The sequence below is a fragment of the Erithacus rubecula genome (assembly GCF_903797595.1).
Source record: "Erithacus rubecula genome assembly, chromosome: 13".
In the NCBI taxonomy this organism is placed as follows: Eukaryota; Metazoa; Chordata; class Aves; order Passeriformes; family Muscicapidae; genus Erithacus; species Erithacus rubecula.
This window is the reverse complement of record NC_136665.1, coordinates 10673149-10700328: the sequence shown is the minus strand read 5'-3', so window position 1 is coordinate 10700328 and position 27180 is coordinate 10673149. Positions and strand designations below refer to the sequence as shown.

General features: G+C 48.2%; 1 protein-coding gene across 5 annotated transcripts; it reads left to right on the top strand.

Annotated features, from left to right (window-relative positions):
- Window positions 1-314: 314 nt before the first annotated feature.
- SLC41A3 (solute carrier family 41 member 3) lies at window positions 315-27180 on the top strand. Of its 5 annotated transcripts, none has more exons than XM_079317131.1 (11): window positions 315-458; window positions 2284-2597; window positions 13329-13436; window positions 14238-14309; window positions 15107-15251; window positions 17273-17419; window positions 20027-20171; window positions 20857-20936; window positions 22635-22769; window positions 23553-23701; window positions 26282-27180. In XM_079317131.1, the coding sequence occupies exons 2-11, from the start codon at window positions 2310-2312 to the stop codon at window positions 26465-26467; spliced, it is 1455 nt and encodes a 484-aa protein (XP_079173257.1). In that variant the 5' UTR covers window positions 315-458; window positions 2284-2309; the 3' UTR covers window positions 26468-27180. The 5 variants fall into 5 exon arrangements, with proteins under 5 accessions (XP_079173257.1, XP_079173256.1, XP_079173258.1 ...); XM_079317130.1 differs by lacking the exon at window positions 315-458 and adding an exon at window positions 1163-1249; XM_079317132.1 differs by lacking the exon at window positions 315-458 and adding an exon at window positions 1996-2088.

Sequence of the window (27180 nt, the reverse complement as noted above, 5' to 3'; positions counted from 1 at the left end):
CAAGCTCCCCGGGAGACTTTGTGCTTGCTCGGTAGATATTTTTCTTTGAAGCTCAGTGGTAAAATGATAGGAGAATACACTTAACAGGTCTAAAACTGTCTTGGCAACGTTGTTACGCACGGTTTTAAACCCGCGTTCCTTCCCCTCTTATTTCTCACACCAAGACGCTGTCTCCTGACCACTCTCGGGGAAGCATCAGTTGCAAAGTAAAGACGTAAAATTACACCAAGTGAGCTGAAATTTAAAGCCTTGCCCTTATAGAGTGACGTTCTACAGTCACCGTGCACCCTCGACACGCAGCAGCTGCAGGGTTTCGTTACTGCCACTTCCAAAAACCTTCATCTCCTTTAGGTGTGCCCTGCCTCGAGCCAGAGGCACTATATTATCTGTAAGAGCCCTTTAGCGTAGCATGACATCTGAGAGACTTCAGCAGGATATAAGTTTGCCCTGGTACCGAGGTATGATTTAATATCCTCAATTGTTCTGGAAATGTGAGCTGCATGATTCAGGAGACTTGCATGGGTATGGTTACTCCAGTGCTTAATGAGATTTATGTGCTTATATGTGATGGATGCTGTAATCACGTATCTAACACGCTGATTCAGAACGGGAGGGGGAGAAAAAACAAATCAGCAGGAGTTTTGCTCTGCCGGTGGTGGAGGCAGGCTTTTGCACAGGAAGCTTGCAACACGAGCTCTTGCAAATGCCAAAATGAGGAGGAAAAAAAACCTCGCCAACCAACCAACCCAAAAAAAAAAAAAAAAATACCCCGACGAACCCAAACAGAGGAAATGTCTTTCCGCAGCTCCTAATTGCAGCCTCCTGTTTATGCTGCCCACGCTGGAAGATGTCACCCTGTCACCCTTTCCCTGGCGCCCTGTACGGGCTCCGGGAGCTGCGGGGGAGCGGCGGGGGACAGCGGGGGGACAGTAGAAGACAGCGGGGGGACAGCGGGGGGATAGTAGGGGACAGCGGGGGGACAGCAGAGGGACAGCTGTCCCCCAGCGGGCCCCGTCCCCGCCGTGCCGGGGCTCCGGGCGGGGCGCGGCCGCTGCCGGCGTGGCGGGGGAGCGGCGGTGCGGGCACGGCGAGGGCAGGACCGGCGGCTGCCACTCACGGCGGCGCCTCCGCCTCCGCGCGGGGCCGGGCTCGAACCCGCGGCCGAGGCGCGCCCAGATGTGGCGGGAGCTCGGCGGGCTCGCAGCGGGCCGGCCGCGGGCACGGCCCCGCACGGGCGGCGCACCAGCCGGTAAGCACCGCACGGGCACCGCCGCGCTCCCTCCTCCCGCACACGGCACCGCGTCTCCCCCGTCCTTCCTCCCGCCCCTCCCCAGCCCTGGCTGCGGCCTCCCAGCTGTTTCCTCCGCTATCCAGATGTTGGGGCAAGAAGAGGGTTGGTCCTACCCGGGATAGCGCGGGGCTTAGGGGTGTTAGGGGTCCGTCCTGGGAATGAGAGCATCAGAGAACATCTGGCAGAGGTGAATCCAGATGAGGGCTGGCAGGAGGTGATGGGTGAGAGACTCGGGGTGCTGCCCGGGCCAGCGGTGGGACAGGCAGTATGAGTGAGAGTTCCATCAAGAAATGCAATCTGATGGCAGCAAAAGGGCTACTGGTTAGAATTCTGCATGTTTATTTTTTTTTCTCATAAGATGCTGTGAGGTCAAGGCAACTTCCCTGTAGATGGATGAGTCATGTAGTTCATGTGTGTCAACTAAGGCACAAAAAGGAAAAGTATCCAGATTTATATGAAGATTAAAGAATTGTCTTTTTATTGAGGAGTGGTGAGAGCTGTGCTAGGCAGTAAGCATAGTATACACCTGGATGCTAGGACTCTGGGATGCCAGGATATAAAGGAGTCCAAATCTGCTCCCATTTCTCAGCTAGGGGTCAGGTCCTGAAAAGGGTTGGATTCTGCTGGGTTCATAAGTTCTTGTGATTCCCTGTGTGAGAGCTGCTGGGTCAAGGGCTCAGGCCATGTGCAGCACCTTCTGCATTCTTCCAGGCATTCTCAGGGGAAGAGCCAGGATGCACAGCAAGCACTGCAGCATGAACACAGGCCTAGGAAGAGATGCAGCGACAGAAAAGGAGGTTGGTTTGATGTTATACAAAGTTTAAGGTAAATTAAGCACTAGTATTTGGGCCAGCAGAGTATCCTGGGCTTGGGGAGTGAGTGGCAGTTTGCCTTCAGGTTAATGGAGTGCACACAGTGACAAAGAATTTCCTGTCTCATACCTATCTGATACTTCCTTTTGTTATCTCATCACTTCTGACTTTGTTTTTCAGAAAAACTGTGATTCAAGAAAGCCATCATGAAAGGTGAGGAAGTTCGGCAGAGGAGAAAAGAGGGCAGGTCTAGGAATGGAGAACGATCCAGGCACAAAGGAAGGAGCAAGGGTAAACACAGAGAGAGCCGACTTGGCAGCCAGGAAGCAGAGGATGTCTCTGTGCATGCACAGCAGAAGCTGCTGGCTGAGGAGAAAGCCATGGCAAAGTCACAAGAAGAGTCAGCAATCTCAATTTGCCTGCAAGTGCTCCTGCCATACCTCCTAGCTGGGCTTGGCATGGTCTTGGCAGGCATGGTTTTGGATTATGTGCAGGTAAGGGAAAGAAACTCATCTGACACGCCTGATGTGGGATAAGTGGGGGAATTTTCTTCACAGGCAGGGGATTTGCTCTGGGAATGGTATAGTAAGGGAGGGTTTGCAGCAGTTTCTTATGCTGACATGTCCCTCAATTCAGCTGTTATGTACTGTGCAGCTCTCAAGAGATGTGGTGCTTTTCTGGCACCTTCCCTTCTCTGGATAACAAAGAGAACACAGTACTAAAGAGTACAGGAAGGATGATTAGGAATGTGCAGTCCTGTGCAGAAATCTCCCCTGAGTCCTGGGAAGAGGGTGGGCTGCACAGTGCTTTCCTGCAGCAGAGAACCTTAACACCTCACACAACAGCTCAGCCCTGCTGTGCACCACCACATCCTTTCCTAAGGTCTCACAGCAGACGACTGGAATTCTTTAAGTCCCATTTCTGGTCATCAGGATGAGACCTTTCCTCCTATGGTGCAGCAATACAGACCTTTAAGGCAATGATCAGCACCTAATTTTAGACAGTTTAAAGCTGCAGGTAATTTGCAGATTATAAATTGTCATGTCTTTGCACTCTGGGTTACTCTAACAGCATACCTTTTGGGTTAACCTTGTTATTTGACTAACTAGCTGTGAGGTCAAACAACCCTGACCTATCTGATACAGTGACACAGAAATTACTGTGCTTGTATTGACAGCTTCCACAAATGTGGAGCTGTGTTCCTTTGTCACTAACCCAGGGCTGATCTCCCTGAGCTAGAAGAGCCATAAAGGCTTAGGAGTGACACATTATCCTTAACTGACCTTAGCATGTACTTGATACCCAGCAGAATATCTAGTCAGGTCACAGAACAGCAGGCAAATCCAGAACCCAAACTACTTTTTGTCTCCTCAGACATTATCCCCAAGAGTCTTGAACACTAAGCAGCCACTTCCATTTTTTATTTTTTAGACTTTTTGGTGCTACCTGTTCCTATGGATCTCTGACATTAAATGTATGTTTCTTCCTACTGTGAGTTATTAAAGTGTGAAATGGATTGCAGATTGGTTTATGATGTTGGAGGAGGACTTTTCCTTCAATGTTTCTTCCCTGGGAGGTTTTTTTTTTTTCCCTAGGAGGAGCTGAGCCACTAATATGAACAGAATGTGAAGCAAACCTCATTCTCCTCTGAAAATGCAAAAATCTGTTTTCTGTTTTTGTAAATAAAGAGCCCACTAAAAGCCATCATATTAGTGCTTCAAGTATGGAAAATCAACCCATGCAACATCTTGTAGGAAATGTGGCTTTTGGCAGTTAGCACAGTGGCTAATGACCACGGGCTGCTTGGGCACATCTCATCAAGGACTTGCTGCTGCCTTCCTTCCTGAGCCAGCCCTGTCTTTACCTGGCTCCTGTGGGACAGCAGTGGAACCCTGAGAATCCCTGGACCCCAGGCACTCTCCATCTGCCTGCTTTCTGTCTCTCTGCAAAAGTTCTCTTCTCTGCCCTTTCCTAAAGTGGTGAGGAGAAACAAAAGTACACTGCTTGATGTAAGAGAGCTCACAGACTCAGGAGTGGCAGTGCTCGAGCAGCTGGGAGGTGCAGTCCCTGGCAGGCATCACTCTCCTGTGAGCCCGTGGTGCTGGAATAGTGCAGCCTGTGTCTGACACTGCCACGGTGTGAGAGCACTCACAGGCATTTCTGCCTCTTCTTTGCAGGCGTGACAAGGTGGGTATGAAACTGTGCTCTCAGACACTTGCCATCTTTCTGTTCTGTTTTTTGCATTGTGCCAGTGGATGGAGGATGTAGATCAGGGTCAGGACTCACCAAAGGGGCTGTTTCTGCTTTGTCTCCTCTGGGACAGTGCTACTTGTTGACTAGTTGGCAGCACCAGGATAGGGTGTATCAGTGTGCAGTGCCCCTCCCCAGCTTTTGCCATCTTGAGTGGTATGAGCTTTTTTTTTTATTTTATTTTATTTTTATTTTTTCACTAACTTGTTACAATCTTTTCCCCACTGTTGAGCAATGCTCTCTTTCTTCTCAAACCTGATGTATCTTTTCTGGACACATAAGGTATATTTCTTTGCCAGGAAAATGTGATGCATCTCTCTACTGATAGATATGATGTGGCTCTTTATCAGGACTCCTTAAATGCATAATAAAATGACCCAGTGTACATAGATGGGTCATCTGAACCAATTACCTCTCTGCATACTGATTTATCGGTTGAGAGCTTTTTATGGTGCTTGCTTAGAAGGAGAGAGATGGAGCGTGATAAACTCATAAACCCTGTCAGGCTGACGCTGTAGTACAGGATGTGTTGCTGCTGTGTTTTTTTTAATGTCATTTGAGTCATTTAGGCTCATTGATATTTCCTTTACATTACTGTTTCTGCCTGTCATCAATCCAGTTGGATGATACAGTGGCATATGAGACCAGATAGGCACATTGTTAGAACTTGAAAACCTATATTTTTGTCCAGAAATTGTCTTTTATTTCCTTGAAGCTCCTGTGAATGACTAACCAGAACTGGGATTTCATACTGCCATTTCTCTCTCCCCAGCTGATATAAAGAGGTTGGGTCATGTGTGGTTATTGCAGGATTTTTATTAACCTGACTATTCCAAATATTGTGGGACTTTTTCTCCAGTGAAATTAGCTGAAATGTATTCTCCTGTTAGCTCTCAGCTAACTGGGCCATTGTTAGGTGGTGGAGACACACCAAGGCAGCTGGGAGTGGAGAAGGTTTTAGGGGCTGTACCAAAACAACAGCCTAGAAAGCAGTGAAGGACAGAGCCTCTGTGGCTTGTGTTTGTTTTCCACTCTGCCTTGCTTCCAGGGAGATCTGCTCTGTCACCTCAGTTTGTGTGAATTCAGACCAAAGAAACACTGTCTAAATGGCTGAGAGCTTCCTCAGTTCCCAATTTAGCTGCCAGCATGTCATGTTCTCTCCAGCTCCCCCGCAATGCTGGGGACCCTGTCACAAGGACAGAGTCCACAAGCCTTTTTCTCTCTGCAGAGAATGTGAGGAAAAGGGTTGATCCATCCTAAAAGGTGGTTTTTAAAGCTTTTTGACCCTCTGATTCTAATTATTAGGAGCCCAAGCACAACACCATGACTCTTTTCCCTACATGCTTGACTTTGAGCTGAAGCCATTACGGAGCACAAACTTTTTGGCTGTATGCAGCCATGGTGCAGCTCTGATTTTTGACCTTGTATAAGCCTCTGGGGTGAGACCCCCTCTCCCCAGTACCCTCCTGGGAGCATGCAGGAGCAGCATGTTCCAATTCAGAACAGGAAGGGTGACCAGCTCACAGCCTGCCCTTTCTCTGCCTTGCCTGTCGTGCAGAGAGATTATGGAGCTACCTTAAATAAGCTCCGGCTAGGACTCTTATCTTGGCCTTTGCAAACTAGCAGAAAGTTGAAGTGATGACAGCAGATAAGGGTGTTCGCTTTTGAAGCCTATTGGCTGGTTCTGTGAACGTTTTTTCGCCCTGAGAGCCAGTCATTCAGAGGTGCAGCTGGCACAGCCCGATTGTTCTGTGGCGGAGCGCGGGGCGGACACGAGGGGCCGGGGTCTGGCAGGGCAGATCTGGTGTCAGCAGCCAGAGTTAAATGGCTCAGCGCTGTCACCTGCCCGCGCAGGGACTGCGTAATGCCGACAGCTGAGAGCAGCACGGGCTCCCGCTTCCCTTGACCTTTCTTCACCTTGGAGGAGCGCAGAATGGATCCTGGTTGGTAGCTGCCCTGCTCCCCGGCCTGGGGACAGCGAGGAAAGTTCAGCAGTGCTGGTGGTGGGAGCGAGGGAGCTGGGCTGGTTTGCAGCAGGATTACACATTAAACCGCCCTATCAAACGCGCGCCGCTCTGACAAGAAATGTAACCCGAGCAGAAAGGACACCAGAGTGTTTGAGCACGCTGAGGGATTCTTGTATGACCTGTCACTCTTTCAGTGCTGTAGCCTGAGCAGGTCTTACTGGTTTTTACCGAAGTGGTGGGAGCTGGATGGGGTGTGGGCTCGTTTGTATTCGTCCACAGGCATCTCTACAATCTTCTCTTCTCTTTTTTAATTCCCCCCTGGATATAAATCAGAGAAATTGTGTCCATCGAGTTTGCTGCCACCTGGGCTCAACCCAGCTGAACCAATTTTGGAGGATACCCTTGCTGCAATCATCTGGACGCGCTCCTAGGAGGAGAAGAAACTAAAGGAATTTGGCATCGTTGCTGTAGCTTGAGGAAAAACATTCCTTCTGACTTTGGGGAGAGCTCCAAGGAGGATCTGTGTGATGTCCTGATCTCCCTCCATTTTCCTGCTGAGCATGGGGTAACAGTGTGTGACCATGGTGGTCACCCAGTTACAGCTGGAACTGTGCTTCCACGGCAAGAAGCTGAGAGGTTTCACCTGCAAGTTGACCAGGTCAGCCAGTGGATTTCTCCCAGAGACTTCATTCTCCATTGCCTCCCAGATTTTTGTGCCGTTCCTTCTGGCTGGCTTGGGAATGGTGGCTGCTGGCCTCTTGATGGATGTTGTTCAAGTAGGTACTTGTGATCAGGCAACTTGTAGTGAGAGGGTGGGCTAAAGATCTGACCTTGAGGATTTGTGCTTGTTTGTTTTTAATGAGTGTGGTCCCAGCAGCCAGTCAGCAGTATGACTGTAGGCTTTTTCTGTGCTGGAGGGACACTGTTCATCTCCTTTAGATCAGCAGCTGGTTTCTGGTAATGTGGGATACTGGTTTTCAGATGGCTGCCTAACGTTAGACTGGGCACTCCCTTTTCTCTATCGAGCTGAACACTTTGGTAAAGACTCCTGTGGAGCAACTGGATCAGGCTGCAGCATATTCCCCTGTTGCATGATATCATTTCTTTCCTTCAAAAACTGCTGATAAGGAGATATAGGTCAGGATTGTTATTAACTACCTGCTTTACTAAGAAGCAAGTTCATGCTTTCGGTACTTTGAAAGCAACCTAATGTAATCTTTGGTCTAGAAAGCACTTAGATACTGATACTGTAGATGAGAGATACTTAGATACTGTGATGAGAGGCCTGCCACCATAAAATGGTGGTATTTTGAGGCATTGCCAACAAACTGAGTTCTTCTTGGGCAGTTTCTGAGGTGGGTATAAATCTAGAATAACTTCCACTGACTGCCAGGGAGTGCTCCTACCTTTACACCATTGTGCCCACAACCAGGATCTATCCCATGTGTCTTTCCTTTGTACCAGTGGCACAAATAGAAATGCAAAATTTGATCTAGTTTGGGTGTCTCATGCCTGTGGATTTACAAATCAAAAGGCTGGCAGAGTTTCCCAAGGATATATCCTGCACTCTGAGCTCACTGGAGTACATTGGATTCTCTGGCACTAATACCACAGGAGGAGCTAAATATGGATACTTGAATGTTTGGAAAGACAATACCTTGCTTGTTTTTTTTCTTGCACTGGAAGAAACAAAGAAGGCAGAGAAGCTGAACTAAAGAGAACCCAAGGAATATCAAAGAAGGGTTAACTGGAGTGGCACAGGCTGTTGCTGTGCTGTGTTTGTCATCTCCACCTTGTGCCGTGCTTAGGCACAGACCTGTCCTGCAGCATTACACAAGTTCTCAAACTACCCAAGATTTTATGTTAATAGTTAGCATTTGTCTCAAAGAAGGAGAAAGACATAGCATATAACCCTTGGAGTGAATAGGTCTTTGTCTAGAAGAAATCAATTCACTTTCTAAGAACTGAGCTGTAACTGTATCCAAACTGATAGGAAACACAAGCCAGGTATGTGTACATTGCACCTGTCCTTTAAACAACAGTGTGCAATCTAGTTTGTGTATTTGCTCACTTGACTCCCAGAAATGGGGTCAGGTGTAAGCCACAACCACAGGAAGTGTATATTTTGGTGAACATGTTGAAATAGAAACCATCAGTCCACAGGTTCAGCTCCCAGAGGAGGGAGCCACAACTTGAGATGTTAGTGGGGTGAGCTGCCATGGTATCACAATCCCATAGCTAGAAACAAAACCAGTGCCTGGGAAAATGCAGAGATCTTAGCCTTTGAAGGTTTGGGATATTCTTCTCTGCTTCTTTGTCTTTGAGCTGTTTATTTTCAGCTTTCTGCAAGTGTAAGAGCTAGAAACTCACAGTCCTGTCCAACCAAAACCTGACTCTGTTTGTTTGCTTGAGGCCAGGTACCAAAAGACTCATGTTGTCACTCATGAGGGCTCACATACTGAAACTACAGGTTTTTCAAGTCCAAGAGTCTGTGATTTGCCCATTTTCTGGTGGTTCTTCTGGCTATGGAATATTTTGCCCTATTTGTAGTGATTGCAAAACATTCTTAGGAAACTCTGTGTTTGCTTTGGACAGGGAGATATATGGGCAAGCTTAAGGATGGTATCTACAGCATAGATAATACTGAGTTTAATCCTGCTTTTTATTACATACCAAATATCTTGAAATAACTTGGTTGTGTGTTGTGAGTCCAGCTGATGCTGTCTTTCGCAGGGCTCATACTGCTGTAAAGAGAACAAAGTGTAAATTTGTATCATTTGTATCCTAAAAACTTCTCAGGATTTTAGCAGGTTATGTTCTGGGATGAAACCAAGAACTGTTCATATTACTGATTAAAAGAAAAATCATCAGAAGGGATTTATCTAGCCCCATTGACTCTAAGGCTCAGGCCTGGGTCTCTCTCTTTCCATGTTGTAGGAAAATGATGCCCAAAGAAGCAGATGTTTGCCATCTTCTCTTGCTGTGTGTGCAGGTGATGCAGTCTCTCTGCAGGGCTGATAGCATGGTACAGGTTTTTCCTTCTGGACATTTCTGCCCCTGCTCCAGTGATCCTTGGCCCACTGGTCCATCTGGATTCTGGGCTGGCTGGCATTGTTGGAGACCAGCAATGGTCAGTGTTTGGCTCACTTTTTTACAGTAAGGTGAAGAATCATATTGAAGCTGGATGGTCAGATTTCCAAATAGAGAATTCAGGAGAAAAGCTTCCCTTTCATTTTCCCTTTCCATGCCACAGGAGTGGGACACAGTCAAAAATCACAAATATAAGATATCTCTGTCCTTGGTTAACAAAAACCCATGAGTTGGTTAGCTTTGAAAATAATTTTGAATTGGCTTCCATTTTGTACTCTAGGATATTCTGATCTTTCTGTTGACTTGTTCAGAAGCAATGGAAAACCTCTGAGGCTTCTGAGCTGCTGCCATGGGAGATGAATGTCCTGGGGTGGTAACAGGATGGGGTTGGGTCTGTGAGGACAGTGAGGAGCTCCAGAAGGGCTGCACTGAGCCTGGGGGGCTGCAGTGAGGCTGGGGGGGCTGTACTGAGGCTGGGGGGGCTGCAGTGAGCCTGGGGGGCTGCAGTGAGCCTGGGGGGCTGCAGTGAGGCTGGGGGGGCTGCAGTGAGGCTGGGGGGCTGCAGTGAGCCTGGGGGGCTGCAGTGAGCCTGGGGGGCTGCAGTGAGGCTGGGGGGGCTGTACTGAGGCTGGGGAGGCTGCAGTGAGCCTGGGGGGCTGCAGTGAGGCTGGGGGGGCTGCAGTGAGCCTGGGAGGCTGCAGTGAGGCTGGGGGGCTGCAGTGAGGCTGGGGGGGCTGCAGTGAGGCTGGGGGGGCTGCAGTGAGGCTGGGGGGCTGCAGTGAGGCTGGGAGGCTGCAGTGAGCCTGGGGGGCTGCAGTGAGGCTGGGGGGGCTGCAGTGAGGCTGGGGGGGCTGCAGTGAGCCTGGGGGGCTGCAGTGAGGCTGGGGGGGGCTGCAGTGAGGCTGGGGGGGCTGCAGTGAGCCTGGGGGGCTGTACTGAGACTGGGGGGCTGCAGTGAGGCTGGGGGGGCTGCAGTGAGCCTGGGGAGCTGCACTGAGGCTGGGGGGCTGCAGTGAGGCTGGGGGGGGCTGCAGTGAGCCTGGGGGGCTGCAGTGAGACTGGGGGGGCTGCAGTGATATTGGGGGGGGGCTGCAGTGAGACTGGGGGGGCTGCAGTGAGACTGGGGGGCTGCAGTGAGACTGGGGAGGCTGCAGTGAGCCTGGGGAGGCTGCAGTGAGCCTGGGGGGCTGCAGTGAGACTGGGGGGGCTGCAGTGAGGCTGGGGGGCTGCAGTGAGACTGGGGGGGCTGCAGTGATATTGGGGGGGGGGGCTGCAGTGAGACTGGGGGGGCTGCAACATAGGATTAACCAAACTTCTTCAGAGCTGAGTTTTAGGGCTGAAACTCCATTATGAAAATGTGAAGTGGGAAAGAGTTTCTTTCTGGCTCTGTGTTCCTCCTGTGTGTGTTTGCAGTGCTGCATGGAAAGTTTTTGTTCTTTCTAGGCCAGTTTTCATCTCAAAGGACAGAGACATTCCCTAGGTTTTCTCCAGGTATCTTATTCTGGCTGTTCCTTGCCTGCATGGCCCCAAAGTTCCCCACTCAGCCACTCCTGCAGCTGACATCCTGCAAGGTGATGGCACAGGCATCATCTGTTTATTCTGTATTTCTGCAGTCACTAACACAATGGAGTCCTGGCTGTTGTGGTATAAATCATTATGAATCTGTCCTTAGGCTCTCGGTGAGTCACTAATGAGACTGAAATAGAGGCAATTAAGTCAGCTTTTTTTTTATTAGTACAGTTGTGTGATTATTAATTGTTCAGAGCTTTCAGGTGTAATTATATGTAAGGCAGAGTCCCAAAAAATCATGCCTCTTATGCTGAAACTTCTGTTCTGATGGCTTGAGACCTGCAAAATCTATTATGTCACAAATATTACATATTACCAAGATATACCAAAGTCATATTTCCCAAAGGTGGCATGCACAGAAAATACAAACAGTTGAGTTTTTCTGTTGCTTTCTATTTATGTCTTTTTATGTGCACAATATGCAAGGTCTTAAGTATGAATTTCTGTATGTCTCTGTGCTTTAAATGATTGGAGGGGGTTACATTGTGACTATGAAGTCTGGTTTTTCTCCTCTTTCTTTTGATGGTGTCAAAGATGTGTTTGGATCTTTATTCTTAATTAAAGAGAGAGAGGAGAGAGGGGGATATGAATATTTAAAAGAGATGTCCACCCCTAGCTTTTCTCAGGTATGTAAGTTTCATGTTTACAAATTGAAACAAAACTGTAGCATGTCAAATAAGTGAACAATTTTTGTGTTGTTGGTTGTTGCAACAGTAGCATACCTTGCACATTTTGAAACCTGCCTGTTTCCAGGTCACACTGCCAGGAAAAGTGCCTTTTTTATACTGATAATAACATTTTGTCTGTTATCTGCCCTTCTGAGGTGCCTTATACCACTGGATTAGCCCCAGTTTCATTCATCCTGACTGAGAAGTTGTGAGGTCTTCCCAGCAGACAGACACCACCAGCTTCCCACAGCTTCCCACAGCTTCCCATGGCACAGCCAGAAAAAAACACTGAGCTGCTGCACCTGTATATAATCCCTAACAGGCTTGCACGTGTCACCATTTGTTGAGTGTCCAACTGCCTCGATATTCAGGTTTATACAATCCCACTGGGTGTGGAAAAGGTGGGAAGGGACTTTTTGTAGTGCCAGGATTCAGGACCACCAGTGACAAGTTGGAAATAATGAACTAATTGATCCTTCATGTGATGTGCAACTAAAATATGGAAATCTTTGCCACAGGATGGCACATGGATTGGAGGGGGGAGTTTGGATGAAGACCTGAAAGAGAAAACCTTTTAACACTGTGAAGTGTTCAGAAAACCAGCTCAGTACCCTGAGGCAGATAGTCATAGTCTGAAAAATACACAGGAGAGTTATCCCATCTACTTGTCATTTATAGATTCTTGTTTATACACCCAAAATGGATTATTGGCAGGGCTAAGGATGGGTTTGATGGACCTTTGATCTGACTCATTGCAGACACCCATTTTTCCTTGTATTCTGCTCTTAGATATTGGACTCATTACTTTTCCTTCATGCTGAGTGGCCCCATTCTATGATTCTATCCTCATTTAAACCTCTCTGGCTACAGCAGGACTTTGCCAACACCCTTGAATGCACAGAGGAGGAATGAATTCTATTCCAAGGCACTGTATGATACAAAATTTAGAGAAGACATGTCATAAGACAAAGTTTCTTACATTTTCAGATTGTCTCTGGTGCTGCAACTGATTCAACAGCTTTGTACAGTTCAGCTTCAGAGGAGCAACAACAGTCAACATGTTGGTCTGTCAGTTTGGCTTATGAGATATCTTAATTCAAAACCTTTTCCCAGCTGTACCAAGAATGTACTTGGTAATAGGAAGATTTAGGAACTGTCTGTGGAGAAGAGATGCAAAAATCTCCTTCCCTCCCACCACCAGTCTTAGATGCTTGACTAGAAGTTTGGTAAGAAAACATAGGCACAACCTCTTGTTGTGAGATCATTTTCCAGGTCTTTGTTTTTGTTCTTATGAGTTTGGTTAGCAACAGAGATTCCTGTATCTAGTGTCAGTGTAAAGGATGGAGAACATGCTCTATTTCATTTGGCTTGTGAACCTTAATTACTTTTAACGTTCATCTTGGCTGATGCTAAAGACAGTTTTGATTTGTGGGTTTCCAAAATCTTCTGTTGCCCCTAGAAAGAAAGATCCTTCCCCATTAGGGCAGTGCTTTGTTGTGTGTGAGATGAGAAAGAACACTGCAAGCTGAAAACTGCTTCCTTCACTCTAAAAATGCAAAACACAGAATGCATGGGGGCAGCCTCTGCCTTTCTGTGCACAGCATGGCTGGAGGTGAGACAGGAGCCTGCTGCCCTGGCTGCAGCAGCACAGTCTGAGGTCCCTGCCTTGGTTTCCTTGCAGCACTGGGATGTGTTTCGGACAATCACAGAAGTGTTCATCCTGGTTCCTGCCTTGGTTGGCCTGAAGGGGAATCTGGAGATGACACTGGCATCCAGGCTCTCCACTGCTGTGAGTGGCAACAACTGGTGGGGGGTGGTGGGAGGGGGGTGATTAGCAGGAGAGATCAGGAGATTCTTCATTTATGCAATCACACTGTGTATGAGATGCCCTTTTCTACTAACTAGAAACTAGTGGGGTATGAGCATTAAAATAATGTGCTTGCCCTCATTTTGTAACTGGAACAGAGAATTTCCATCTGCACTTTGAAGGTGAATTAATCCCTGGGTGGCCACTTGCTGATATTTGGGGCCCTGTGACACATGAAGGAGACAAAGCCAGGGCTCCACAGCTGTCAGCTTCAGTACTGCATTGCTTTTCTGTGGGTATTGATCCTGAGGGCTTCCAGCAATCCTACTGGGGGGAGCAGACCCAGGCTTCTTACAACATGCAGCAGCTTTTGCCACTCTGTATTTGATCCCTTCTATCTCCCTAGGCAATTTTGTTTACTTTGGCCTTTTGTTGTTATGCCTCAGGAGAAACTGTAGCTTTCCAGAGCAATTGAGGGAGAACAAAGGACAAAAAACGGTTTAATTTGTCCAGTTTTTTGTTCAGCTGTGGTGGATACACCCACTTCACCTTTAGCTGAGTGCCCTGCAGTACCTGTCCACCTCCAGTGTGAGCCTCTGATGCCCCTGGGACACTGGGCTGGTGAAAAAATGTCAAGAAGGAAGTGCAGGGAAGGCTGGGAGATGGTGACCTGCATTTGCCTCTTTGTGACAGCCCCTTTACCCCAGGGACCAGGTGAAACTGCCTCCAGCAGCCACCTGTACCTCAGAAACAGCTTATCAGGGTATCTCTCTTGACTCCTAGGCTAACACTGGACAGATGGATGATGCCCAGAAGCAATGGAAAATGGCCACCTGCAATTTAGCCCTTATCCAGGTGAGTCACTTCAGCTGGGAAATTAAAAAGTCCCTTTTCTCTTGCTATGCTGCAGACCAGCAGCATCTGTTCCAGCAGTGCTGAATGCAGAGCTGGTGATTTGGGGCAGGTATCCTCAACACAGCCAAGCAGAGCCAGGCCTTGACCTCCAATAAAGCTCTGTATGGCCCCAGAGCTTGTAGTTTAGCTGTAAAACACATCTAGACATTCATTGCCTTTGTGGATAAACTGAACTAATAAAACTCCTTTTGCAGCAGGAGCTGTGGCACAATCCCTGTTTCACAGCAGCCCCTGGATAGAGCCTGTCATTTACTGGCAGTGCTTGGGAATCAGCCTTGGGCAGGAGGGGAGAGATGGGAGAAATTGCCTCTTGTAGCTCCTTCTGCTTGTTAAAAGTCAGGAAGCAGCCTAGAGTTTGCACATGGCAAGAGCACAGGGCTGGCAGCATATGTCTGTGTGCCTTCCCTTATCTCCCTGCACAGCTCCAAGCTTCCCAGTGCAGTGCTGATGGGGAGCTCATTTTTGTGTTGACCAGGGCTATTCCTTTGTCAATGGACTCAGTGTCCTTTGCTGAAGTGTTATCTGCCCTTTGCAGGCCCTCAGAATTTTTCTCCAAACTGTCAGGATTTCTTTTTTGATCTAGTGGAGCCTTGCAGGGATGCTGTTTAAACACTCACACAATCAGCATGTGTGCCAGGCTCTGCCCTGCAGGCTGTGTGGCAGTGCTGCAGCCATGTGGAGCCAGGGCTGCCCAGGAGCAGATGTGGGTGAGCTCACCAGCTGTGCTTTGTCCCCAGGTCCAGGCCACTGTGGTGGGACTCCTGGCTGCTGTGGCTGCTGTGATCCTGGGAGCCATCTCCAAGGGCTCTGTGGAGCTGAGCCAGGCTGCTGTGCTGTGTGCCAGCAGTGTCACCACGGCCTTCATAGCTGCACTTTCCCTTGGTGAGTGGCTCTGGCTCCTCAGGTCAAACACTCAGGTGGGGAATGAACTGTCCCTTCCACCAGGGAGGCCCAGCTGGCATCCCTCTGGTCTGGCAGAGGGAGGAGGGGTGCAGGGAGCTGTGTCTGCTGCTTTCATCCTCTCTGCATCTTTCCTTGCTTCTCTTCCCCCATGATTGTTCACTGGGCCCTCAGCATCCATAGGCAGCAATCAAAATGTCCTTCACCTGACACATGAAAAATGCCCCACAGGTGTACAAACACCCCCACTCCGTGTCTCTGGGGTGCCACATGAGCCCTGTCCCAGAGGAGGGTGCAGTAATGTCAACCAGGGGATGGAGGGTCTGCTGGCACAAATCCAGACCATCTTTGAGATGACCTTGGGTCACCCCCCACCCTGAGCAGGGCTGTGGCCAGCCCTGTAGCTTGCCTGCTGTGAGCTGGGAGCCAGGCATTCCTCTGCCCTGGCTCTTCCTCCTGCAGGGGAACGTGGTGGGCTGGACAGCAGGAGCTGCTGAGTGGCCTGAAGATCTCCAGTTTGTAGGTCTGCCATGGGAGGGCAGCATGATACCCTGAATAGAGGCAGCGGGCACACAGGATGCTGCAAGTTTCCTAAATGAGAGGGACAAGTTGGAACAAGTGCACATCCCAAAAAGGGAGTCAAAGGGTGACTGTAGATGCCTTTGATGAAAAATGTGGGATGATGCAGTTGTTAAAAAACAGCAGCCCAGCTTTCATTACTCTTCCCTACAATCTCCCTGCTTGGTGTGGCACAGAGAGGCTTTGCTGCTGCACTGTCTCAGGTTTGCTGCTGACATTAGTTTTTTCTCTGGAGCACTGTGTGTGGGTGTGCACGATGGGAAGCTGCTGTTTTATGGTCAGGGAGGGGAGCAGCATGGACTGTGCTGTGGGGAGGGGAGTGTGGGTGTCTGGGAGGGCTGCTGTGGAAATGTCACCCTGTGTTTTTGTATAAGGGATGCTGTATCAGGGAAGATGCACATGTGGCATTTCTTGGGGCAGAGCTGATGCTCCTGTGCATGCTCAGCTTTGGAGGGGCTGTGTAGACAGGCACAGAGAGGTTGTGAGCTGGAGGGAATCACCATTTCTTGGGCTTTAGTGTAACCTGTGAGCCACAGAAGGGCTTTGAAGGGATGTCTTGTGTCTTGTCTCAAGCTGCCTTTGCTACTTAGCAGTGGAGCCTGGCTAGGTAGAGCTTGTTCCAGGTGCTTGTTCCAGGCCTGTGAGAGGTCTGATAGCTGAGGGATCCCCACATGTTCATCAGGGTTTGGGGTTTGTGCTCCTAAACTTACTTGGGCAAGCAAAACTTCCTCTCTCCCCACAATGCTGAAAAGCAGCTCAATATTGCAGGTGCACCTCAGAGGACAAGGGAAGAGGTGTGGGCCAGCACCATAACCCCTTGACTCTGGAGCTGCTCACAGCATCAATATTCACCCAGTGCAAATCAAAGCAGCCTCAAAGACTCTGGAACATGAGGGCTCTGTCTGATGGCTGGGCTGAGAGGCTAGTGCAGGCTACTGTAAAGAAGCTCATTGCTCCTTGGTGATTCAAACTTTGAGAAAGTTCAGTCTAATATGGAAAATATCTTTGTGCTGTGGAATCCAGAGGAGGGGATGGCACCAGGAGGCTGCTGCACGCCTGCTGTGTGCTTATCTATGAGTGTGCTTCATGCCTGGTCCTGCTTCAAGGCAGCAAAGATTAAGCTGCTCAGGAGGGGAGCTTCTACATTTGGGCTGCCTGCTGGTATCTCCTTTGATCCCTGGAATTTGCCTGTGTGCCTCTGGGCCCTGGGTGCAGTTTATAAGGACAGAGCCACGCACTTCAGGGTGGTGAAAACAAGAGGACAAACTCCTGGGGCTGTCCAGTCTCCAGCTGCATGGTGCTGTTGTGGGTAATGTGCTTCTTGCTTCTCTTAGCCCCCCACGACCCTCTGGGAAGCAGAACTGCAGCTCTGGGGTAAAACACAGCAGAATGCTTTCTCTGATGCTGCTCTGTGTCTTCTCTAGGCCTGGTGATGATTGGTGTGATCATCGGAGCAAGGAAAGTTGGGATCAATCCAGACAATGTGGCCACACCCATAGCAGCGAGCCTGGGAGATCTGATAACCCTTTCCCTGCTGGCAGGAATCAGCAGCACGCTCTTCAAATACATAGGTACAGTGTCCAGCAGGGGATTGCAGCTCAGCAAGGGAGCTCACAAATCCTTGTGAAATTATTGCAGGCTGCCTTAGCATTTCTGGCTGTTTCACAATGGAGGCTGTCATGCCACTGGGGTAGATAAATGCCCAAAGAGGCTTTTTCCAGACTCTCTTTTAGTTACAAACTGGAAGGCAGAGCCGACTGAACACAACTGGGATTTGTCAAAGAAATGACCAACATGTATTGTGCAGCTTTGGAACAGAAGGCTGACATATGTGATGCTGACTCTCCTCCTCAATCTGTCACTAGCCAAGCAAAACTGCTTCCTGTGCATGGTAATAGCAGGTCCTTCTTCACCAAGCAATTTCAGGGGGTTGGCACCAGTGAAATATCCTTGTATCCTCTCACATGGAGAGTCATGGATAACAAGATACTCACTTGGAGGGAAGTAGCCTGCAGTGTTTTGTGCCTGCAGGACTCTGAGCAGGAGTTGTGGTCTGGGGTTAGCTGTGCTGCTGGTTGCCAAAGGCTTGGGCACCCTATGACCCTCAGAAGCTCAAAACATTGGGGATATATATCTGTTGTTTTTAAGGTGTTAGGCTACTTACTGTGAGCCTAAGCTGGAACAGAAATGTGAAAAGAGAAAGATCCAGCAAACTCAACACCATTTGAAACCCAAACTGTTGCTTCAGACTGAGCAGAAGCAGCGAGGCAGCTGTTCTCAGTTTGCATAACTCATTGCATGTGCAAGCACAAGTGAGGGAGTGGAGGAGCACACACTGCAGGGAGAGGCCTGTGAATTGCTTCCATCCAGTCTTCCTTGAGCTTCACAGGTGCTTTTTGTTTAATAGGATTTTTCCATGATGCCATCACACCTGCCTCTGTAAAGCTGATCTGTCTTTCAGTTGCTATGCCTCAGATAGCATCTCCCAGGGAACACAGGGAAGAACAACATGATAACCTCTATGGCTGTGACCAGAGAGCATTTCTGGGGTTGCCAGGGCAGTTTAAAGAGTCTCTTGAGATGGAAAATAGTCAGCACACAGACACCAACTCATTGGAAGCATGAAGTGAAGCAGGTAGGAGGATGGCACTTCTGATAGTGCTTGAGCAATTCCATTTCCCTGCCCAGTGTGTAATAAGGTACAGGTCACACTCTAAAAACATTCTGGGTCCTACCAAAATGTATATGGATCCTTCAAAAATACTGATGCCTGTAAAGTTTGAAGTGCTGTGTGCCACCTGATGCAGCACCTTCTCCTTTTGCAGAATATCCTCTTGCCAGAGAAGATTCTCAATTTTTATTTTAAAATTGCCTCTGGTCCTTCTCAGTCCTGCATAAAGGAGATACAAACTGTGCCAAAGGGTTTCAGTTTGCTTATGGGCTGCCTGTAAGAGAATGTGGCAGAACTGGAATGTGGAGCCTGAAGACCATTCATCCTACCAGGAGTCTTTCTGTGGGTTCTGATAAGCTTTGGTCAACTCCAGTGCTCTGTGTCTGCATTACTTAAGAAGGAATTAATTGCTCAAAACAACATGTGGTGTGGGTAAGAGACCCAGTACAGCAGCTGAATCTGTCATACAGTCCACCTGTCCTGGATGACTCTAGGGGGTAAAGTGCCCTGACAAAACCCTTACTGCCCTGCAGGAGCTGCAGTTCAGTGCCCACTGAAGGCACTCCTGAAGAGCTGCACCTCTTTGTGTAAGAGCCCCTCATTCACAGAAGGTGCCATCACGTCAGTGCTGTCGCATCCAGGTAGCCCCAGGCCCTGGCAATGGTGTTTTTAAAAATGCACACTTTGAGCAGCTTCATCTCCCAGATTACCTGCAAGCTTGGCATTACATCCCACTGCCTTTGGCCCCAGCTCAGAGACCAGATGGAGAGCTTTGTGGAAGAAGCATTTTTGTATCAAAAGGGTTGGCATCAGCCCCATTGCTTGGAGGTGTTTCTCATGCTTCTGAGTCATGTTTATTTTCTTTCAGTGCTGCACATCTACTTATTTTTTAATTTCTTTGATTCTAAAGATCACTCCACAGCTATGCCTCTGCTGAATGGAAAAAGCACCTAATGGAAGCACATGCAAGCTAGCACAAAAGAAACCCCAGATCTTTACTGGCTTATATATGCCAGAGAACATTTGTTCCTACAGAGCAGACCAGCTGCTCAGCAATTCTGCTAGCTTGCCTCCTAAAATACTTCTTACCTCTTGTTTTAGGTGAAGGTATGATGTGTCTGCCCTAAGTGGGATACAGCTTCCACACAGGAGTTTCCCCCTTGCCCTGCTGTTTGATTTGTACCCTGAAGCCAGAAATTTTGTAACTTTTTGTCTTTCTTTGTTGGAGATGGAATTGGAGAGCTGTTCATCTTCAAATATAACTTGCTTTGAATCCTGCTGATTTTCAAACAGCATCCTCTAGCAGTGAATTTCAGGGATTAATTATGGATTTCTGTGGTGGAATGAGGTGGTTTGGTGGGGGCTATCATGCTTCATGTGATTTTTCCTCTAACATAACTCAGTTGGAGCAGGAGTCCTGCTGCATTTCTTCCAATCTTTGTGCAATGCGATTTTGGCAACCAGTGAAGCTATGGGCATTTAATTCAAGATTTCTTTTCCTTGACAGATGTGAAGTACCTTTCTCCTCTGATCTGTGCTGTATTCATTGTGATGATCCCTCTCTGGGTTGCTATTGCCAAGCAAAGTCCTTCCCTGGCAGAAGTGCTGAAGTCTGGGTGGCAGCCGGTGATCGTAGCCATGAGCATCAGCAGGTAAAGGAGGCACTGCTCCAGCCCTGTGTGCTCACTCTCACTCACAGGGACACCAAAGGGGACACTGGCAGGGACAGCTGAAGGGTGTTTGCACAGAGCTTCACAGCCACTGGTGACTCTCCAACAAGACAGCAGATAAGGAGCCCCCAAAGGACTGGAAAAAGCAAATCATTCCCTCACTGGCACATCCAGGCACCACGTGGGTGAAAGCCAGGAAACTGAGAGCACAGATGATGATCATCACAAATTGGCTTTGATCACCACAAATTGTCAGGATTCAACCTCATTCTTAGCCAGCTGTAAAGAGAAATGAATGGTAAATGTAGAGCCAGGTAGTTCATTCTTCCTGTGCTACATCTTTCAGCTGAGATCTAGAAGAGAATTTAAAAAACTTGCTAAGGCCAGTGTAGAAGTGTAACAAAATTTTTGTGAGAGGATGATAATACATTCCTAACTACTACCAGTTTTGGGGGTGGACAAGGAGTTCTTCCTGAACTTAGTATGCCAGTAACAAAATCTGTTATGCTTTCTGTTGGTGGAAACTGAGCTGTAAAAGGAGTACATGATGAACAGTCCAGGCAATGGAAAAGATGCAGTAACCCATGTCAGTGTGCTATTTTCACAGTGTAGGAATTGCCCTGGGAAAAGATTGCTCCAGCCTCATTTCCTGTCCTTTTCTTAACAGCATTGGTGGGCTCATCCTGGACAAAACTGTAACTGACCCAAACTTTGAAGGCATGGCAGTTTTCACACCTGTGATAAATGGTAGGTTGGGCATGGGGGATTCTGTGCATGCTTTTATTTACTCCTCCCCCTTCTCCCAAGGGTTCTGGCATCCACCATTGCCCCTACACAGTGATCAGTGTTCAAGTCCCTGCTCCCATCATGAGTGGAAGTGAAGCCACTGGTCCCCATCACATTCCTGCTTATGTTCTGAAGTGTCTCTGGAGCAAAATAGCAGCAAGGACAGAGCAATGCAAAAAGGTTAACAGCATCTCTGAGAGCTACACTGACACTTCTCATAAAATCAAACCTACTGGAAGGTCACAATAAATCCATTTTCCCTTGTTTCCTTCTCTCCACTCAGTAATTTGTGCAGTGCAATTGTCCTCTATACAGATTGTTGATAAATATTAATAGGATAAGATTACATATGTGTATGTATCTAAAAGATTGTATGTATGGATTAAATTTAATTATATAAAAAAAATATATATATATCTCAACATATTTTCTGTATATATTTATAGCCACAGTACTTTTATACACACACCTGTCAGTACAAGCTGCTGGGGCTCCTGGTATCAGTGAAGAACCACTAGATGATTTTTCTGCTGTTGCTACATTCTTGTAGGACATGCCCATCCCAAGGGATACCCTAGGGCCTGATGCCACCCTCAAAGCATGGTGTCCTGTTTGCAGTGGGTGTCACCCAGCTGCCACCTTCCTGGATCTGCACAGACTACCACAAGCCCTTTCCAGCATGGTTAGTCAAGGAGCCTGCTTGGGGAAGCTCCCAGCCATTTATTTGAGCACTGGCAGCCCCAGCCATGGCTCTGGGGGACAGGTGACCCCTTTGGCAGAGCTGCTGGCACAGCTGTGCAGTGCTCTGTGTCCTTGCACAGGCAGCTCTCCACTCTGCATGTGCAGAGTGTGGCATGCACAGCCCAGACAGCCCCACCTTGAGCCACAGTGAGACAGCCTGAGCATTTTCACTTTGATTACCACCTGGAAAATATCACATTTAATGATGATTTCTTCTCCAAGGTAGGGAAAACATGAGAAGCCTGTAGCATCTGGCTCACTGTTATCTTTTCTATGGCATTTCCACCCTGAAAATACTTAGGTGGAATTTTGCTCCACAGATCATTATCTCTCTATTTTCTACTGGAAAATTAGCTGTTTTTTCATGATTGCTACAATTAATCAGTCTGGAAGGAATTAATTTACATTAATTAGCTAACATATGTGGGTTCTAATTCATTCTTATGATTCCTTCTCATTTAATAAGTGTGTTGGTACCTTCAGACCCACATATAATCACTCTCTGTGGTGTTTTGTTGTCTTTTAAACAATGGTTCTCTGAGTGAGTAGTCCAAGAAGTGGCCATGAGCAGCATCTGCACTGCCTTCCCCAGGTGTTGCTCACAGACTGTGTCAAACCAGGTGCAGTTACATCATCTTCAGAGGCCATGTGGAATTTATATCCAGTGCTGGGGAAAAAGGGAAAATGTTTTCAGTCAGCAATCAGAAGAATACAATTACTGGAGCCTTCCTGGTTTTTAGAAGCTGTTCCTGCAAAGTGAATAGTGCAGCACCACTTAGGATCAGGGACCAGGTTTTCTCTTTCTCTCACTGCTGCTCTCAGTGAATGCAGGTGGACTCACCATAGGCTAAGTTTTGGACTGGTGTTCCCTGCTGTGGTGAAGGTGGTTTTTAGGTTTTCTGTGTTTTGTCCTCACAGGTGTTGGAGGGAATCTGGTGGCCATCCAAGCCAGCCGAATTTCTACATTCCTGCACTTCTGGAGCATGCCTGGAGTTTTGCCATACAAGATGAGGCAGAACTGGCCCAACCCATGCACCACCTTCTTCTCATCAGGTAGAGCCTCAGCCCTTGGTGTCCATGTCTCAAGGCTGCCATGACAGATAGCTCCTTTCCCTGGTTGGTGTAGGACTAGGTGGGTCTCAAAGGCAGAACTTTCCCCTTCCACAGAAAATACTCAGATCAGAGAGGAAGCATTTTACAGTGGGCAGAGTGAAAGGAAGGCTTATGGCATATTTGCTCACCAGCGTGCAAAGGAAGTGGCCTTCAGGGAGCACTCAAGAAAGTAATTGAAAAGGCATCTTAGATTTGATCTAACAGAAAGCCATTTTAATGGCCAGCCTAGAGCCATCACCTGTGGACAGACCAGTGAATAGACCATAATCTTGCTGAAAAATCAGCAATTCCTCCATCTTCAGCACTGGAAATACTTAAGCATCAGCAAAACTCAATTTTGAGTTTGTTGTCTTTATAGAGCTCTTCTTGATTTTCCCTGTTAGGTTGAGAGTTAGTGCTAGATCAAACTATAAACTGGGAAAATCTGTTGCAGTGAGGCAAAGCAGAAGTTGTGGGAGGCAGAGAGCAGCTGAGAGGAGTGTCTGCAAGAATCAGAGTGGATCAGCATGGAGCACAAAGCCTTTGGCTGTAGCTTCAGTGCTAGACAAAGCTGCTGGGCTGATCTGCAGATGCTTCCTGTGTCTCTGTGACCTAGAGAGGCATCAGCAATGTGGCTGGTGGGAGGGGGCAGCCCCAGGTTTATGCATTAAAATATGCAGTGTCCTGTCCTCCCCTTACCCCTGCAGCTGCTGTTACCCCCATTTCTGTCTCTGTGCTCTGCAGGGGTGAATTCCAAGTCAGCCCGGGTCCTGTTCCTCCTGGTGATTCCAGGACACCTCGTGTTCCTCTACACCATCCACCTGCTGCAGGGAGGCCACACATCCCTGTCCTTCACCTTTGTGATGTTCTATCTGGCTGCTGCTTTGCTCCAGGTAACCCCCAAACTGATCCAAAAGGAATCTATCAGATAACATAAAAACAGCATTCTCCAGGTTAAAAAGGAGCCACAGCAAAACATTCAGCAGCAGCCTCTGTTTCTTGTCACTTCAGGTGTGCTTGTACCAAGGATCACGTGCACTCTGTAGGTCCAGTAATATTTCACCCAAATTTCCAGGCTCTACATGAATTTAGGGTGAGTGAGGATCAGGTGTGAGAGGAGGAAAAAGTTCTCAACATGCACTGAGCTGCAGCCAGTGTGCAGAGACACACATAGCAAGGAAGAGCTTGTCTTAAAGTGTTCACTCCTTGAGTCTCTAAGCTCCAAATATTCCCAGGCTGCTACTAGTCACCCCAGCAAGGGGCTCCAGCCAGCAAGTTTCCCCACCCATTTTGGAAATCACTGTCACATATTATGATGAAGACCCAGGGGATCCCTCTGGGCAGGGCCATGTGGATAAAAACCAAAGGGAAAGCCCAGACCCTGAGCAGTTCATCTTCAAAAGTAAAAGTTCCTGCTAGGCAATGGGCACATTATCTGGTTTGTCCTGCTGCTTCCCTTTTGCTGTTTTTCCTGCCCCATAAACTTTGTTTTTGTCACTCAGAAATGTGCATGGCTGTTGCCTGAACTCACAGAGGCTCTGACTTCACTTGCCCTTTTAAATCAGTGATTCATTAATTTGCATGATGGGGTGGCTGACTCTCACTTTGCCTTACAAGCAGCCTTGTGTGTGAGGTTGAATTCCTTGTGTGTGTAAACAATCAGTTTTTCTCGACCTTTGCACAACCCTAAGCCCAGCAGCACAGCCACAGCTGCAAAGGAAAATATTTATTCTTCTCTTTATGCATCGAGGTAGCTCCTTGACCAAAGCCAAGCATGAAAATACAAGGAATAAGTGACAGCATAAAGAGCAGCATCCCAGCAACACCAGTGACCCTGAAAGATTCTCATGGAGGCCATGGAGGAGAATACACTCAGCCTGGCCCTTTTTCCTCCTCTGCTATACTTTATAAAGAAAGACAGAAAGAAAGAGAGTTGGGGGAAAGTTTGGGTCATTTGGAGGAAACCCAAGGTCAGAGGCCCAGAAAACATGACCTCAGAGGAATGACTGAATGGACTGGGTTAACTAGTCCAAAGTAGAGAGGCTTGAGAAAAATCTGGTTGACAGCCTTTAAACTACCAAATTTCTGTAGGGAGGGACAGAATAACATTTGCTATGTGGTCACTAGGGGAGGAAACATGAAATGATGAATTTCAAATGGAAAAGGCAGATTTATGTTAGGCCTTGGGAAAAACAAAAACAAGAAACAAAGCCATGGGGCTGATTGCTTAGAGTGTGACATCTCCTTCTCTGAGGGTTGTTTAGCACAAGGTAAACAAATTTTCCACCAGGAAAAACATGGATATATTTGATCCTGAACTGAGGAAGAATGATCTATGTAAAACTCTCAAGTTTCCAGCCTGCTTTTGTTTCTGTTATTCTGTTATTTAATTTACTTCCCCCATCTCTCCTTTTCCCTTTCTCCCAACCCATCTTGCAGTTTTCACCTTTAGAAATGCTGCCTCAGGCTTTGGTTCCTGATGTGCTATGGTCTCCCACGGAGGGACCACAGATGTGGGGTGCAAATTCTCTCTCCCTTCTTAATTCAATTAACTTGACAGTCTTTAATCTTTAACCAAAGTATTTTTTTCCTCCATCTGTTTATCAGAATTGGGAATGAAATAAAAATGAAAAGAAATCACAACAAAGATTTTTTAAAGTGTTGAGATGGAAAAAAAAGACTTTTTTTTTTTTTAAACTTGTCTGTTCTGCTTGGGATAGCTTTGATGTAAAAACTGCCTCAAACTCCAGTTGTCCACTGAGACTTTTAGTAAAAACAAAGTAGACATGATCTGAATTTCTAATGGAAAAAAAGAAGGATGAAGAAAAAAAAGTCTGGTTATGAACTTATCCTTTGGGGTTGCCTGCATATTCACAGGAACCCTTCATCTGGTGGAGTGAGTGGGAGTGCTCCCATTCAAGGCAGAGGAATAGGAGCTGGACCTTTGGGAGATGCTTTTGGCATGGCCAGGCTCTGCTTTGGGCAGGAGTGTGGTGAGCAGTTCAAGCAGGCTCTCCACACTTGGGGCTGGCAGCAGAGGGCTGAGGCACTGAGGGCTGTGTGATGCCAAAGGGTCACGTAAGGTGACATCTATGGGACATATGGTCACAAAGGCCAGCTACACCCATTGCATCCCATTGCATCCCATCGCATCCCATCGCATCCCATCCCATCGCATCCCATCCCATCCCATCCCATCCCATCCCATCCCATCCCATCCCATCCCATCCCATCCCATCCCATCCCATCCCATCCCATCCCATCCCATCCCATCCCATCCCATCCCATCCCATCCCATCCCATCCCATCCCATCCCATCCCATCCCATCCCATCCCATCCCATCCCACTCAGCCCCCTGGCTCTCTGGGGAAGGTGTGAATGCTCAGTGGTCCCTGTTAGCCCTGGCCACATCCCTTTGGCTTTGGGCCCAGGCTGGTGTGCTCCTGCTGCCTGTTCCCTCTCCCTGTCTCAGGTGGGGATCCTGCTCTACGTGGCTGACCTGATCGTGCGCCTGATGTGGAGGAAGGCTCTGGACCCCGATAATTTCTCCATCCCCTACCTCACTGCCCTGGGGGATCTCCTGGGCACTGGATTCCTGGCCATCTGCTTCCGCCTCGTTTGGCTCATCCATGGCTCAGAAATGAACCTGGGCAACTGAGAGTCCACGTGCTGCTGTCATCCCTCGTGCCACACGGTGCTTTCCTCCATGACCCCGGGGTACCTGGCCATCAGTGCTGGGTCACCCAGCTGGGCTGGGCCTCCCCTGCCACCCCAACACCCCTCCTGCCCTCCCCATCGTGCCTTAAAGCCAGGCTCAGCCACCCCGAGGAATCAGCACCACCAACTCGTGCCCTGGCAAGTGAGCCAGACCGTTCCAAGAAGCACCTGCTGCTCACACCTGCACCTGGCAAATGAGGCAACAAGGAGCATTTGGGCACTGGGAAGGGAGGAGCCCTTGGGCTCAATCCCCAGCACTGACACAGCCCCAGTGCCCCTGCCAAGGTCACTGTGTCTCATCCTGCAGTGGATGCTGCAGCCCCTTCATCAGACTCTGACTTTCCATCAAGGGAAATCCTTATTCACCCCAGTTTTCTCCTGCTGAACCCCTGGATAGCAGAGCAACCAAGTCTTTAAACATGTCTCCTCTCCATGGCTCAGAGGCACAGGATCTCATGCAGTGAGCTGCTGGCTCATGCACAGCAGGAGGTTATCTAGGGATACCACCTACCTGCCCTGACAGCATTGCTGGTGTCTGACCAAAAAGCTGGTTAGATTGTATTTTGGGGGCAGGAAGATTTATTTTTACGGTTTATGAAATATCCAGTAGTTAAAATGTTTATAGAAACACACACATAAATAAAGTGGGTAAAA